The sequence below is a fragment of the Cydia pomonella genome, chromosome 25, assembly GCF_033807575.1.
Source record: "Cydia pomonella isolate Wapato2018A chromosome 25, ilCydPomo1, whole genome shotgun sequence".
NCBI lineage: Eukaryota > Metazoa > Arthropoda > Insecta > Lepidoptera > Tortricidae > Cydia > Cydia pomonella.
The window spans coordinates 3,051,536-3,069,345 of NC_084727.1; the positions used below are offsets into that span (position 1 = coordinate 3,051,536).

Here is a 17,810-nt window from a genome sequence, read left to right on the forward strand (position 1 = left end):
ACAGGTACATCGTAATTTTAAATTTACTTTATCGATAACCGATATCTTAATAAATAAATATTATAGGACATTATTACACAAATTGACTAAGTCCCACAGTAAGCTCAATAAGGCTTGTGTTGAGGGTACTTAGACAACGATATATATAATATATAAATTATATAAATATTTATAAATACTTAAATACATAGAAAACACCCATGACTCAGGAACAAATATCCATGCTCATCACACGAATAAATGCCCTTACCAGGATTTGAACCCGGGACCATCAGCTTCGTAGGCAGGGTCACTACCCACTAGGTCAAACCAGTCTTCAAAAAAAGTTAATTAAATTCAAATTTAGAATATCTCTGAGAAACAAGGAAATTTGATTTGTCCTCTATTCTAATATCACTCGAGATGACGTTTTATTCGAAATGAAGTGTCAGTTGCAAACAATTTTGTCAAATTTCGCATGTTACTTGATATTGAACGATATGGCAGTCGGCTCGACTCTAGTTTGTCTATGAATAAAAAAAAATACGAAAGCGTGACATGCGCGAAAGTTTACATTACCGCCATTTTGACGTTTAATTAGTTTGTAAGTATAAAATTTTTGTTGAAGCTTATGATATTGTATTGATGAAGAACAGTGAAATCACTGTACATAATTAGGCATTAACATATGAGTGTGATCCTTTTATCAAACTCATTTCATTCGTTTCATAAACCCACACTCGTATTTTAATGCCTTTCATTATATAGCAGTCCCATAAACTATTATTTAGTGTAAAGTTTCCCCGCGAGGCGACTCGTTCTGTACGATCCCGCGTATTGGAGCGACATTGGAAATCGAAATAAACTAAATGTGCCAAATTACGACTGTTAGCCAGTTCTTCATGCGCTTTGCTCTAGAATTCTAGATCTAGTGTTCCTTTTATGAAACTCATTGCATTCGTTTCATAAACCCACACGTATTTTAATGCCTTTCGTTATATAGCAGTCCCATAAACTACTATTTAGTGTAGTGTAAATATACCTGGTGGAGTGGCCGGCTTCACCTCAACTTCCACCTGCTTCGCTTGCGCCTCCAGGCACTGGAAGTCTGACGCTGTAACAATCATCAGTAGGGCTGAGTTGGTCGGCTCTTTATCATTTGTCACCATACCTGTGGCGTTCTAACAAGTATGACATGATAGGTGATAAAAAATGTGACCATAATACCGCTGCAGCTTGATATGATTAATTGGACACAATGATTAGTTTTATAAAATTATAAACGTATTAGATGAGTGTTTTTTTGACACTATGTGACCTTTTATGCCACTTTCGAGTTATTTCTAGTCAGGATCGCGAGCCCTTTTCATCCTTATAGGAGACAAAAAGTATTCTGAAATTGCCATACATTTTCAAGCTTTCCTCTTTGTTACCGCCATACATATGGGGAAATGGTAACACAATAGGAAAAAACTTTGGGCTATTTTTTTATCCCATTAGGATCGAAAGAGCTCGTGATTCTGAGTAGAAAAAACACATAATTTATGAAAAAAATACAAAATTTATGAAAGTGCAATTTTTTTTAAGAAACGCTCAGTTTAGGCTGGTCCACACAACGAGTAGCCTCCCGAGGAAAATGGCACGCGATGCATCTCGGTCTGTGTAGACGTGCCTCGGAGTAAACACACTCGCGGCCGCAATGCCTCGGGCACTTTTCTAAAGAACGAGCTGATTCGCGCGGCAGTTTCCCCGCGAGGCGACTCGTTCTGTGCGGTCCCGCGTATTGGAGCGACATTGGAAATCGAAATAAACTAAATGTGCCAAATTACGACTGTTAGCCAGTCCTCGCGCTTTGGTCTAGAATTCTAGATCTAGTGTCTAATTAATAAAGATGTTTGATGATCGTTTCTTGTATGATGATTTGTGTTATGTTCAGAAAATATTTGGTTCTAATACTACTTTTTTTATAGAAAACTATCATTGAACTAACATGTGAGTTTGTTCACTAACTGTAGTCAGTTCTAAATTAAGTCAGGGGGCCGAAAATGATCCTTTCGGCCATTCTCGGCTCTGTTCGGCTGAGCATTGCTCCGAGCAATTATTAGCGTTGGCACAACTTGACGTCCCTTTGCGGGCACAGCCACAGATAAGACAATGACTTGAATTTTGACAACCCTAAATACCTGAATGGGATAGTGGCATACATTAGAAAGGGACAGCATGATTTGCCTCTGAATAGTTTTCAAACGTCGGGTTTGTAGGAAGTTTCTTTTCTGTACGGTAGTATTATTCCTTACTCTGTGGTTAAGAATAAGTATTTTCCAAACTCGAAGGGTAGACATGTCAAAAAGAAATTATAGGGTTGTGAATGAAAATTAAAAACGACTTTTTAAGATTTTCGATTAAATCTGCAAAGGCCATATAATCGATTCTATTGGTGAAGATTTATATTTTTAAGTCAACATACTTTCTACAATTGGACGCGACTGAAACGATTTGACACGAGCGGAATCGGTTCGGTCGATAAATAGAGTCAAACTCTATTGTAAATGAGTTCCGTTTTACATAATGAAACTGAACGATATTTAAATGTATATCTTAGTTTTTATAACATAATAATATATGTTTTGGTGATTTGTGTGTGTGATATGATGAGATATTCTAAGGTATGAAGATATGTATTTTTTTTTCCTATTTGGATTCAAGTTATTTTCGTTAAAAAAAGGATTGCTCAAAATGTCATTGGCATGAAAAATATTCAAATGTGCCCCTACCATTCCCGTTTGAAAAATATTATAGTAAGGTTGTTGCTGTTACGAGTATAAATATTATTATAAATAAATATTATAGGGATAGTTTTACACAAATTAAGTCCCACGGTAAGCTTCAGAAGGCTTGTGTTGTGGGTACAAATATAATATACTCACAAACACATAATTACATAGAAAACATCCATGACTCAGGAACAAATATCTGTGCTCATCACACAAATAAATGCCCTCACCGGGATTCGAACCCAGGACCGGCGGGTTCACAGGCAGGGTCATTACCCACTAGGCGAGATCGGTCGTCAAATGGTATATTTACGTGGCGGCCTCGGCTCGTCGCTGGAGAAGTCGGCGGGCGCGGCGCCGGGCAGCACGCGGCCGGCGCGCGCCAGCAGCGCGGCGAGGCAGGCGCGGGCGGCCGACGCGCGCGCCTCGCGCTTGCTGTGGCCCCAGCCTTCGAACGTCATGTCTGCCACCTGCTCAATTCATTCATTTATTACAAAAATACAGTAAGAAAAAGTCTAAAAAAAAGAATTTTTTGTTAGATGGTAAGCCAAAAGTTCAAAATTGCACAAATCAAACACACAAATTGCACAGTAGTTTTTCTTTATTTCTTGTACCAACTTAGGTGTTTAAAAAGCGTTGCACATTTTTGTGTAAGGTACTGGCAGAATACCAGCGATGTGGCTTGCTGCATCATTATGCTGAGTCAGCGCCTTTTCTGTGCCACGACACATGGCGTATTAATTAACTAAAAAATGTTTTTTATTAAATTAAGTTTGCATGTTTTTATTTTACACTTTTCTTTTTTGTTTGTTTTGATGCCAATGCCATATATGTTGTGGATATGAATAAAGAATGTTTCTATCTATCCATCTAAAATGGCGGCGCTTGCCTCTTATAGTCCGTTTTTCTAGCGTAAAATTGAAAAACTCTTTTGAAAAATAAGTCACGGCAAATATGTACCCATTATAAATCATAATTATTACGATCTTTTACATTATTTTGCTTTCACAAGTACTAATTTTTAAAAAGCATTTTTCAAAAAGCGGCCCAGTGCGTGCGCCTATGAAGGGTTCCGTACCTTTTATGACGTATTAAAAAAAACTACTTACTAGATCTCTTTCAAACCAATTTTCGGTGGAAGTTTGCATGGTAATGTACATCATATATTTTTTTTAGTTTTATCATTCTGTTATTTTAGAATAACAGGGGTGGGGGACACATTTTACTACTTTGGAAGTGTCTGTCGCGTAAACTATTCAGTTTAGAAAAAAATGATATTAGAAACCTCAATATCCTTTTTGAAGACCTATCTATAGATACCCCACAAGTATGTGCGTGCGCGAGCCCGCTCTGCCGTAGCACGATGTGACCTTGATCCCCACGTTCAGGGCTGTCACCGACTTGTTGCATAGCTGCGTCACTCACCGTAACGACCACAGTAAAGCTTGGACAATGCGCAGGCCCACCCTGCCGTAGCACACTATATGTGACCTTGACCCCCAGCTCGTTTAGAGCTGAGACTGGCGACTTGCCGCCGGTTTCCACCGCGTTGGCTGCTTGAGCGAGTGCCTAAAAACACAATAATGTATAACAGAAAGAACTAACTTCAAAAACCTATCGAAATGCCATTAAAATAATTTACCGCATAATATGTGCCATTTTCAACCAAAAGGGTACATATTGTCGGTTTTCAATAAGGCGCTATTCCCATAAAGCTTCAATTTGTCGACAACAGACAATTACCCTTTTAGTTGAACACGTCACATATAATATCAAATAAGATTACATTATATTAATTATATTATCGTAATTGCAATGAAATTAAAAACCGAACAAGTGCGAGTCGGACTCGCCCACCGAGGGTTCCGTACTTATTAGTATTTGTTGTTATAGCGGCAACAGAAATACATCATCTGTGAAAAATTTAACTGTCTAGCTATCACGGTCCATGAGATACAGCCTAGTGACAAACGGGCAGACAGACAGACAAAGGGGCGGACAGCGGAGTCTTATTATTAGGGTCCCGTTTTACCCTTTGGGTACGGAACCTGTCAGGAACTCAAAATAAAGAAATGAAGTGCGTTCTCAAAGATTGTTTATTATTTCCGAAAAGGTAGGTTTTTTTGTGCAGAGCTTTGAATGCTTTCATGTTGTTCTGTCCTAGGACAAACTTTCATGGTGCAGTAAAAGCGAATGTCTCCGGAGGAAAACACATTTCCCAAGAAGGCGGCGGTCCCTCGAGTTTCAATTACATATTTTCATCTCTCCTATTCGGAAATTTCACCTTTCATATGCTGATAGTCGGGTGGAAAATTGTATTTCTCATCCTAGGGTGGAAAGCATTTTTTTTTAATTTGTACTTAGAGCAACGGCTAACAGCCATATATGCCATATTATTCAGTTATAAGCTCTCATATTAGCTTCCGTATTTTTAGTCCAAGTATTATCGAAATTAAAAGTACATTGCATTGCATTATTAAAAAAATATACTACTTGCATTTCATATTTAAATATATGAAAGAAACATAAATATTTGTTGATAAATCAATATAAATGACGATTAATGTTTAAAATATTATCATTACATTACATCCATTCATTCAGTTTCACTTTTCTTAAGGAGCGGATACATTAAGGCCGTTTCAGACACATCACAATTTAAGATCGGATTGTCTATGGTTTTTGTTTTTTTTGTTCCGATCAAAATGCAAATGGCGCCAATTCCAGTCATAACTTACATTTCTTGTTTGACTTTTCTCATAGTCTAAATGAAAAGTAGAGTGTTTAACTCGGGTAAAAGTAACCATCTCACTTTCCACCCTTGGTTAACAATATTCCCCCTATTTCATTGTATGTTTGGATTGGACGAGAAATCGATGGATCTTACCGTATATTCAATATCCGCCTCGTTTAGTTTCATGCCAGCTATGGTCAAAAATACCGAGTTTTCACCGGAGCTATACTGGGCTCCTGAAATGTCTATATCGTTCCATGGCATTGCTTGTTGTGAGTTCAATTGCGCCCACAGAATTTCGTTTGTTTTTGTAACTTGATCTTCAGCTTTGATTCGGTCAAATTATGTTTTTGAAAAACAAATTATATCCAGATTGAAACTAATGCAGTAAGATACCTTTGCAAAGGTATCTTATACCCAAAGCTTTGGGTATGGTGCTAGCGTCCCCTCCCCTCCGCCTGACGCAACCCTCCCTTTTAGCATGAAATATGTCTCGGTCTGTCTCTTTTGGGAAAAGTATACATATTATAAATTAAAGGGTCAATGAAAGAAATAAACCTTATTAAATTCTTAACAAAAATGTTGTATTATTTTTTTGCTATAATGCACCTTATGCACCATTTTCATGTTTTACCTAGATGAACTAGATTATAACATAGTAGTGAAAGAAACCATATAGGGAGAACCAGCTTGTTCTACGGCTAAATGATGTCGAAGTTAATAGTTAAAGTCAGCATTAATGCTGAGGCTTTTTCTGTTTCTTTCTTTGTTATGTTGTTATACTTTTGTATGTCATAGTTTATGACGAATAAATGCTATGATCTCTGATTTCTGAAGTTCATGTATCTACAATATGAAAATGGTGCATCATAACAAAAAAAAAAATGAATATAACCTTATTTGTTAAGAATTTATTAAGGATGATTTCTTACATTGACACTTTTCTTAATTCTAATGCTTTTCTCATAAATGGAAATAAACCGTCAACCGGGACATGTTTCATGCTAAAAGGGGGGGGTTGCGTCAGGGGGAGGGGAGGGGACGCTAGTGTACGTAAAGTACCATACCCAAAGGTATCATACTACATTCATTTTGAGCTGGATATAATTTGTTTGTCTTCCCCATACATTAGACCGAACAACTTATTTTAAAACGACTCATTCACGTTATTAAGTCGAAAATTGTTCGATATGTTGCTCCATAACGAGAATATTCAATTTTAGCGCGTTCGCCGACCAACTCAGACTTACTGAGTGGGTCGGCGACTACAGTTGAAGTTCGTTAAGAGAGAACACAATCTCGAGCAATTTATAGTAGTTTATGTGACTGCTAAATAATAAAAGGCATTAAAATACACGAGTGTGAGTTTAAGAAACGAACGAAGTGAGTTTCATAAAAGGATCAGACGAGTGTTTTAATGCCCAATTATGTAGTTACATACACTATTGACACTATTGTGTAACGTGAGACCCGTTTTAATATATTTACCTAATGGCGTCTTCCCGCCACTATGTAGAATTAGTATTTTCATATACACCGTGTTTTCCTTTTTTAATTCTGTTAACTTCGGGGTATGGCTAAGTTCGATTAAGGAAACTAAATAGCATAGTAAATTAAAATTATATATATATATTTTTTTGTAAAAAGTATTTTAATGTTGCATACAGCGTTGTTCAAACACGGAAATTACATTTAACCCAACCAAAAAATTGAAACCTGTGACATATCAATGTTATTTCGAACATCAATCGTCCGAGATAGTACGTACGTTTAGTAGCAATTATAAAGTCGTACTAAACACTAATCAATATGTAAAAAGGCCCTAAGTCAAGTGTACACGCAAAAATAAATTATTGATTATCTCCGAAATGGAGTTAATTAGAATACCAGTTTCTTTGAGAAAGTTACTTAATTTAAGCTCAGAAATGTACCCTTGAAATTATCATAAATAAAAAAACACGGTGTATACCGTTTTCTTACTAAATTCCACCCTCTTTTCACCCTTTTTGACCCTTAATAACTATCTTATGACTCTCCCTGGGACTCAACCCCTCGGTTAAGTGGTAAAAGCGTGAAAATGTATTTAACAGTTACTATCGCACTTATGTCCTCCTAAGCCCCAGAGTCATTTTTGCCGTATTGAATTTGGAAACTTCTTTTATTACATTATAGTTCAAAATTCGACTTGATTTCGTCCTTTTAAAAGGACATTGGGTTACCGTTGGGACTTAAGAAGATAGTATTCTTATGGATGTGAGTCTCACGGAAGTTTTGATCTTCGGTTTGTTCAATCTGCGAATACAGATTTTGTGCTCGAGTTACTGGTTCTTGTAAATTATCTGTTATTTTTCGTATATCACTTAAGTATTCTGTCTTCGCGACTCTAGTTAGGTCGGTATTCAAGGCTTCTAATGCTTGTATCTTTATTTCACACTGACGGATTGTTGTAATAGCCGCATTTAAGTCAGATCGGATGCTTACAATTTCTTGTCTAACATGGGTTATATCACTTGACATCTTGTCTAATAGGTAAAGGTTAGTTTCTAATTCTGTTGATTTTGCAGAACTGTCTCCATTTTTTGAAGTGCAGTCCACGCAGCAACTGCCTGTATTGGGACTAGGTCTTTCTATTTCTCTCGTATTCCACATCCTCACTCCAGTCACTCCCAAGGTGGAAGCGATTATTTAGCGACAGTTGAGCGATACAGACGTTGGGTATCGTGGTACTGGGTAAGTATATTTTTATACACTACACGCATCGCATTTTGTCACTGTACTTAACAAGAAAGTTTGCGCGAAATGTAATTAAAACACACAGATCGATTAAACAGTAGCTGCTCTGTTTGTTATCCGGGCGACCTCAATTTTATCAAGCAATTTATCATAGGTATTTTATCTATATTTACGAAAATTATCAAAACTTTTTTATTCATCATATTAAAAGACAACTGTTCCACCGATCAAAAAAATTAGTCCTTTTTGCAATATTTGTACAGCCAGACGGTCAGGCCCGTTCGGTGGGGCATGCAGCGTAGCGTCGCGCGTCCAAAGGATTTGAGCGTGCACTGAGGCTCGCTGACTTTTGTATTGTTTAACATGGACGCCCCGCCACACGCCACGACCGGACTGGCCTAGTCGGTACGGTAGTGAACCTGCCTATGAAGCCGATGATCCTGTGTTCAAATCCCGGTAAGGGCTTCAAAATTTTCAGGAACAAATATTTAGCAAAATAGAGTCATGGATGTTTTCCATGTATTTAAGTATTTATATATGTATATCGTTGTAAGTACCCACAACACAAGCCTTATTGAGCTTACTGTGGCTTAGTCAATTTGTGTAATAATGTCATATAATATTTATTTATTTCTTATTTATTACCAAATATCAAATATCAAACATTTATTCAGCAAATAGGCCACAGGGGCACTTTTACATGTCCATTTTTACAAACAATAAATTAAAAAAAAAAAACAATTACAAATATCGAATCTATGAAATAATAAATACTTTATTAGAGATGTATACTGTCTCTAAATGTCAAATTACACAAAAAAAACTATGATAAAAAAATAAAACCATAAAATACTAAAATTCTTTAGAGATGTATAAGTCTCTAAGTGTCAGAGATAAAATATAAAAATATATATTAAATTATCCTTAGAGATGTAGAGGGTCGCCAAGGCTTGAATTCTTATATAAATAATTAAAAGACAAAAAAATTAAAACAGACAAGAACCGAATGAAGTGTCTCACGTTAATGTCACTCAAAAGTAAAGTTACATACTTTAACATAACCTGTACCCCGTGTAAGCTTAAACAGACCGGTCTCCACAAACAGCACCCGTTCACGAGTATGACGTGTATCTCAGCCATCGCCTCCCTCAACCTTCATTCGGGAAAGTGGCACACAGTATTTACAGATCTACCGTTTCACTGAGGTAGTTGGTAAGAAGGTATTATAGTCAGCTTCGGACGGATGGAAGGCTTGGCTGTATGAAATTCTTATGCAAGTTAACATGACAGAAACTATACCTTGTTTTTTTAAGGGTGCTGTACCCAAAGGGTAAAACGTGATCCTATTACTAAGACTCCGCTGTCCGTCCGCCTGTCTGTCTGTCTGTTCAGGCTCTCATGAACCGCGATAGTTAAACAGTTGAAATTTTCACAGATGTATTTCTGTTGCCGCTATAACAGCAAATACTAAATGTATTACTAAGTATTATTATTACTCGGTGGGCGAGTCCGACTCGCACTTGGTCGGTTTTTTACCATTACAAAATTGGAAAACAATCTTGGCGTTTTTTTGTTGAAAAAGAAAGTTCATATACTTCATCAGTAAGTACGTCAACTGTGGTTGGTACACCTTATAATATATATAATATAAATTCATTTATTTCGACCAACTTAGGATCATATTACATTTAACTTATTATATTTAAACGTAAGATTAAAATTTAACTTAAACTAAATTAAATTAAGTCAAATATACTCATATTTTAACCTATTCTGGAGAGGCTTGGACACCAGTACGTGAATCATATGACAGTGATTCAGGCACTGGCAGTCAAATCTCTCCGCAAACGCTCTCAAAATGCCGTTGGAACTAGCCCGCACCCTGCGCACCAGGGATGTGCAGCGTTTCCTCATTGTAGTGTAGAAACAGTCTACTCTGGCCTCCGCGAACATCCCCGACGCACTACCAAACCGAGGTAGTCCCATCAGCACCCTGAAAGCGTTGTTATACTGTATACGAAGAGCGTTGTACTGTTTTTGCGTATAGCACGCCCACACGCCTTAGTATTTTGATGTGAGAGTTTTTGGATTTGAACATACCTGTAGGTTCCATTTGAAGCCAGCGCCGAGGCGTATGGAGGGCGTGCGTTTAGCGGGAGGGGCGCCATCTGTACACAATGTATGTCATTAGCAAAGAGTTATACAAGGTGCCCGCAAGGAAACGGAAAAAAATTACCACGTATTCCTGAGGTCATAAGAAGGAAAAAATCATGTACAATTTTAAGTAAATTCCGCAAATTTGTACGTAACGTACAAATAGCCATGTCAAATGAACGTCAGTCCATACAATACATACAAGGTTAACTGGAAGAGATCCCATACAGGGATAAGTTCGCCTTTGTTGTATTTAATTTACTCTGTAACTGTGTTTTTCGTGTTTTTATTTCTATGTACAATAAAGTATATACATACATACATACATACGACCATTCGCCGAGGTTTTCAACAGAGGGGTAAGCTCTTAAAGGCGACTCCAGTTGTTAAATCCTCCAAGGCGACGGGAGCTTACACAGAAAGGGGTAACATGAATTTAAAAAAAACTGTGCAATGTAACAACGTAATGACAGCTTTAGTACACTGTCTTATATTAAAAAAAAAAACATTTAATTTTGGCATGATTTCGTTCAATCGTATATTACAACATCAAATATGGTAGCTGATGGTCCCGGGTTCAAATCCTGGTAAGGGCATTTATTCGTGTGATGAGCATGAATATTTGTTCCTGAGTCATGGGTGTTTTCTATGTATTTAATTATTTATATATTATATATATCGTTGTCTAAGTACCCTCAACACAAGCCTTATTGAGCTTAATGTGGGACTAAGTAAATTTGTGTAATAATGTCGTATATGAAGAAAATGTATTATTAATTTGTTTTATTTTTTCCGAAACACAAATAGTTGTTATAAAACTGTTAAGTCAATTTGCAGGTCAGTAGCAGTTGTCAACCCTTTAAGATCAAATATCAAATATCTAACATTTATTCAGCAAATAGGCCACAGGGGCACTTTTACATGTCCATTTTTACAAACAATAAATTAAAATAAAAAAAAAACAATTACAAATATCGAATCTACGAAATAATAAATACTTTATTAAAGATGTATACTGTCTCTAAATGTCAAAAAACACAAAAAAACTATGATAAAAAAATAAAACCATAAAATACTAAAATTCTTTAGAGATGTATAAGTCTCTAAGTGTCAGAGATAAAATATAAAAAAGATATTAAATTATCCTTAGAGATGTAGAGGGTCGCCAAGGCTTGAATTCTTATTTAAATAATTAAAAGACAAAAAAATTAAAACAGACAAGAACCGAATGAAGTGTCTCACGTTAATGTATCAGTACTCTAGTCCATATGATCAGAACTCCAATTACTAGTTTTCAGCAACAATAAGTATGACAGCAATCGGAGACCAACAGTTAACGGAACTTGGGACTCACCTTCCACTCTGTCAAGAGGATACAATACCTCCAAATCCTCAATTTCCATTTTTTAACTAGGCGTTACTGGTCTATGTGTTATTAACAATCTCTTCCAAGCAGTTATTGAGGTTGTGTGTGTGTGTACACTGCCGTCAAAAAGTTTAAGACCACAGAATATGCAAATAATCAACATTTTAATTATTTTGTTTACTAAAATACTACATTGCAGTAGATAACTACAATCCGAAAACTAAAGCGTTAAACAATTTATTTCAAAAAGGCATATATATAATAATAAAAAGTATTTTACAGTACATATGGTGCTACTTTACCGCACTAGTGCGAAAATTAGCATATTACGTTACTGTATCGAACATTTAAAGGGCCATATGTACTGTAAAACGTTGTACGATACTTGTGCGAATAGGTAATTCGCAAATCGTGTCGACTTAAAACACTCCCTTCAGTCGTGTTTTAATTTATCGCCACTCGTTTCGAATTTTCTATTTTTCGCACTTGTATCGTAATGTACTATTTCACAGTTTCTCATCGAAAAATCCTTGACGCTTTTCCACTACAGAGTAATCTTGACATTCTTTCCACAAGTTTGTGTAGAAGCGTTTCTTGACTTATGGATTTCCACTCATATTGCAGTATCACCCATAGAGTTTTTGCTGTCGGACATTGTTTTCGGACCCTACGGGCCAGTTCATCCCATGAAAGCTCGATCAGGTTAAGGTCTGGTGATTGTGGTGGACAAATCATGTTTCTTAACACACCTTGCTGTTCTTTATTGGCTGTGTAGCCTCTACAGATCTTTACCGAATGCGTGAGATTGTATAATATGTACCATGGTTGCAATAAAGAATGATTATGATTATGATTGTTGCCTTCTTGCAAAACAAATGGGTTCGATCAAACGTGTTCTTGGAAATGAAACTAAAAATTGTGTTTGGTCTTAAACTTTTTGATGGTATATCGGTTATATATCAGTTAATAACTTGCACAAATATACAAAAATCACTATGGTACACAATAAAGAATCTTGCTTGTAATAATATTGGAGTTGTCTTTTTTATTGCCATACAACCACCACCGATCGACTAGAAATCAATTTTAAATCATAAATCACACTCAAATCGGTTCATCCGTTAGGGAGCTAAAATGCTAGACACAGGTACACCCCTCTTTTTTCGTGGGGGTTAAAAATAACGAGACACCATTGAAGTATTTTTGACTAAACACAAAACATCTGCACAATATCCTCAAGCTATTGAGACTGTTAATAACACAATTATATGCCGAATTCAACTTTTAAATATTAAAACACATTTTACAATTACGTGAAGTGTTATTTGGAAAAAACCAACAATACATCCGAGTGACACAAGGTTATCATAATTGACAGTGTAGGGTAGATGGTAATAAATAAATTACCCTCTTTTATATGCTTTTTATGGGAGAATGGGACTATGGTCGGATAGATATAATGCCAAATTCTATTTTAATACAATGAAATAGCAACGAAAAGCTATTCTTTATTGCAAAAAAATAAGAAGGTATTTTTAAAAAATGCAGCTTATTTTAGTATAATAGCTGTTCATAACTTCAAGATAAATAAATAAATATTAAATAAATATTATAGGACATTATTACACAAATTGACTAAGTCCCACAGTAAGCTCAATAAGGCTTGTGTTGAGGGTACTTAGACAACGATAGATATAATATGTAAATATTTATAAATACTTAAATACATAGAAAACACCCATGACTCAGGAACAAATATCCATGCTCATCACACGAATAAATGCCCTTACCAGGATTTGAACCCGGGACCATCAGCTTCATAGGCAGGGTCACTACCCACTAGGCCAGACCGGTCGTCAAAGATAAATGTAGCTTAGTTACTTTTATTTTCGTGTTTTCATACCTCATACTATAATTTTACAGAAACGTACCCGAATCTAAGAATATATTTTTCTCAAACTTGCAATGAAATGTTGACACGACTTACTTCAAATTATGGGTCCGGAAATACTACGTAAGGTGACGTCACATTACATTATCATTTTGTTAGAGGCGTTTCGATCGTCGAGTGCGAGCGTCAGACTTTAACTCTCATTTCTGACCTTTGTGTTGCTTAAATGCCATGAGTCCTATATAGACATGGGATCCCCAGGAAAATCAAGATCGATTGACATTATTTACAAAAAAATGTAGCCAATTAACTACATTTTTTTTTTCATTGCAAGTTTGAGAAAAACACTATACAAATCTCGGCGATAAACGGGGTTGCCGTACAAATGGCGGACTTAATGCCTGCCTGACTTAATGGCATTATCTACAAGCCAACCATATCGGGCTGACAACGGGCTATTAAAGTGTATGGCGTAGTACTTTATAGTTAAAAAAACAGACTATTTATTTTATTGTTTTATGTTTTTTTATTATATCGTTATGAACTGTTTCTGGATTAATCTAATTGCCAACCAGCCAGGTTGCCAGAGCTCAACGAGGGGGGGGGGCGGGTTAAGGATCGGCAACGCGCATGTAACTCCTCTAGAGTTGCAGGCGTACATAGGCTACGGAAACTGCTTACCATCAGGCGGGCCGTATGCTTGTTTGCCACCGACGTAGTATAAAAAAAAAGAATTATGTATATATATAAGATACCTTCTTCGTACTGTAGATATGTGTAGAGACGGCGCAGGTTACGTTGGACTCGGGACTGGTAGGGGTAGGGTACTGCGGAGGAAAAGGTTACAGCGAGGAAACAGAGAGGAAACATACAACATGGCTATAGTCTGTCAAGCCATTTCCGTCAGTAGAAAAAAGCGGCAAATTTAGAAAATGATAGGCGTGAAGAGCGATCGTCCTATAGAAAATAATCATTTCGCGCCGTCTACTAACAAAGTTGTCTGACAGACTATATAATACAGTAGGACGTGGTGGGCAAAGTACGGCCCGTGGGCCAACATCGGCCCACGAAAGGATTTTATCTGGCCCGCTGCCGGTCCTTCGAAATAATTAGTATATGGACCGCGAAATAATAAAAATGCATTTTTGCTGCAATTCTGGTCCTTGTCAGAAATTACTTAAACCAGTAAGTTTAAGTTTCCTTAAGGGTTCAAAGCTTATTTTAAGCGGTTGTGGGGGTTTTCACTGATTACAGGATTCAAGCAGCGGAAGGTTGAGTCGCGTTATGGAAATGCTAAAAAACTGCTTTACATCCATCATTAGGCCTCGTGAGGAAATTGCCGCGCGAGGCAGCTGGGTGGGTCTGTGTAGACCTTATATACTCTAACACTGTATGTTTGGTAACGCGTATACACTACAATTAAAGAGATACTCACACCGCAGACCAGGGTAAGGTCTTTTCTGCCCTATGGTCTCTTCGACTGGCATCACGAAGTCGGATGTAGAACTTATATCTCCGCTAGATGTCTGCAACATACAGAAACCATTAACTAGAGTGGAAGTCCTGTACTTTTACAAAATAAATTTAGACTCCCTGAAAATCTAGTTTAAAACCTACACAAATGGTGGTTGTGCTTTTGTACGTTGTATTTCTTTTGTGCAATAAAGATTAAATAAATAAATGCACCAATAGGTCCACACAGAAGCAGTAGCCTCGCGAGGAAAATGCCGAGCGAAGCAGCTCGGTCTGTGTAGACGTGCCTCGGGCGAAGTAAACGCACTTGCTTCCGCGATGCCTCGGACAAGACACGCCTCCACCAACCGAGCTGCTTTGCGCGGCAATTTCCTCGCGAGGCTGCTCGTTCTATGTGGACCCTCCTAATGAAATGAATCACAACATTCAGAACCAACACTAACTAAATAACACACAAAGAGTGGTATGCTTTAAAAAAAACATTGTGGCAAGTCAAAATCATGTATCTGATTCAATTCAGCAAGAAAAACATAAATAATAATGTGATCTGATGCTTACAAGAAAGTAAAAGATAATAAATGGCGGATTTGCAGTGTTAGTCACGCTAGGCTACAGGCCTTGTAGTAAGTGTTAGCTGCCTATTTCTCAGCCCCCATCATATAGACTGCCGCCCTATTGATTTTTACTTAGAATTTTCTTCACATTGGTGTGGTGAAAAATTTTGTTTCACCCGGTGGCTAAATTTGTTTAACCATCTTTCCTAGATAGCGAATTTTGAAATCTTATGCTTGCTCAGGTATCAATATGAGCGGTTACACATCAACAAACGTATAGACAAGGCGGGAGTTGTCTTTTGGCAGTGCAGAAGGATGATTGGTAAGAGGTGGGGACTGAACCCGAAAATCACCCTTTGGCTCTATAAGACGATAATCCGCCCCCTACTCTGTTACGGTGCCCTGGTTTGGTGGCCAAGAACAAACATAGGCAACGTACGAGACAAGCTACAAAGACTCCAAAGGCTCGCATGCGCGGCCACCACTGGCTGCACGAGGTCCACTCCAACTGCAGCCATGGAGGTCATGTTAAACCTTCCACCGCTGCACCTACACATACAGCAAGAGGCCAGTCTCTCAGCGGTAAGGTTGCGAACCCTTAATATATGGTCTAACAGCATAGGAGCTCTCCACACAACATGCCTGGAAAAGGTATATGACGAATTTCCAGTGCTTAGGTCGGGCACGGATCGGATTCACAAACAAGCTATCTTTGACAAAAGGTACAAAATACAGTTATATGAGGACGACAACCACGAAGGACTCAATCTCCGGGAGCTGAGAATCTTCACTGATGGGTCCAAAACAGACAGCGGGTCGGGCTCCGGAACCTTCTCAGAAGACCTGAACATGTCAATCACCACACCGCTAGGAGCCCATAACTCGGTATTCCAAGCTGAGTGCATGGGCATCTTAAACGCGGCGGCTGCCATCATTGCAAGGAAGGTAGTAGGATCCTCCATCCGCATACTCTCCGACAGTAGAGCAGTCTTAATGGCTCTAAATAGCCATATAATTACATCCAAACTTATACACGAATGCCACGAACGACTAATGGAGGTATGTCATAATAATAATAAGATCACTTTACAATGGATCAAGGGACACAGTGGATCCCGGGGTAACGATGCTGCGGACGAGCTTGCCAGGCAAGGATCGGGTGCGGGGGCGATTGGTCCGGAACCGATTCTTCCGATACCGTTTAGCAAGGTACGCTCAATGCTGCTGGCACGTACAGGGAAACTACACACAGAACACTGGCTGAACCAGACTGGATGCAGACAGGCAAAAGAAGCCATGCCTGGCATCAACGGAAAGCTCACAAGGGCGCTCCTTCAACTAGGGAAGGTCCGACTGAGTATGGTAACCAGTGTCATAACAGGTCATGGACTATTTAACAAACATCTTTTCATAACAGGTGTCACAGACAGTCCCTTATGCCGAGGATGCATGGAGACAGAAGAAACAGCCTCTCACGTGGTGCTGGAATGCAGCGGAGTGGCCCCATACAGGGCAAAACATCTCGGATCCCCGAGAGACCTCCCTGAGGTCCTACTCAACATCAAAGGTTTGATAGGATTCCTCGAGGAGTTGGGCTGGCAAGAGTAGCCAACCCTCCACCCCCCCTTGTCACGCAAAATAGGCGCCAGTCGTCGAGTTGCGGAAAATCGCCCGAACTACAATACAATACAATACAATGAGCGGTTAAACAACAACTTTGCCTCTTGTAAAACAATTAAATCAAATAACTATAGTACTTATTAGTGAAGTGGTCTTGAGCCTTAGTAGATATTCCGATGCATACCTTGAAATACAGTAACAGACTATAAAGCAGTGAGAGCAGCACAAGCACAGATTAAGGTTTTGATCTGTCTTTTTGTCTCCATATCCGCCACTGATGATATGAAAGATGAAACAATTTAATGTACATAATGAGCCAGTGTCACATAAAGTTTAACCCCTTATTTTCCCCGTTTAACCCGTTTCTTTAGACAAACAACAACAAAGTTTTGTGCGCGAGGAAATTGCCTCGCGCGTATGCTTGCTCTGTGTGGACATGCCTAGTGAATAAAGGCTAATTGTTTTGTATTATAACATGAATCTTCAAATCCTCCTGCCTGGCTCCATAGGCCCTCAAATATTATGACAAATA

General features: G+C 38.0%; 1 protein-coding gene across 3 annotated transcripts in view; it reads right to left on the reverse strand.

Moving 5' to 3' along the window:
* The window catches only part of LOC133531462 (double-stranded RNA-specific editase Adar), a 74,133-nt gene that overhangs the window by 55,308 nt on the left and 1,015 nt on the right, over positions 1-17,810 (reverse strand). Inside the window, exons 3-8 of one of the 3 annotated variants that reach the window (XM_061869695.1) lie at positions 15,067-15,157; positions 14,387-14,458; positions 10,321-10,388; positions 4,179-4,322; positions 3,067-3,223; positions 1,022-1,093 (exon numbers count right to left, since the gene is read on the reverse strand). In XM_061869695.1, the coding sequence (XP_061725679.1) occupies positions 1,022-1,093; positions 3,067-3,223; positions 4,179-4,322; positions 10,321-10,388; positions 14,387-14,458; positions 15,067-15,157 (604 nt within the window). Of the gene's footprint in view, positions 1-1,021; positions 1,094-3,066; positions 3,224-4,178; positions 4,323-10,320; positions 10,389-11,728; positions 11,948-14,386; positions 14,459-15,066; positions 15,158-17,810 lie in introns of those variants that run through there. The other 2 variants (XM_061869696.1, XM_061869697.1) reach the window with 2 other exon arrangements.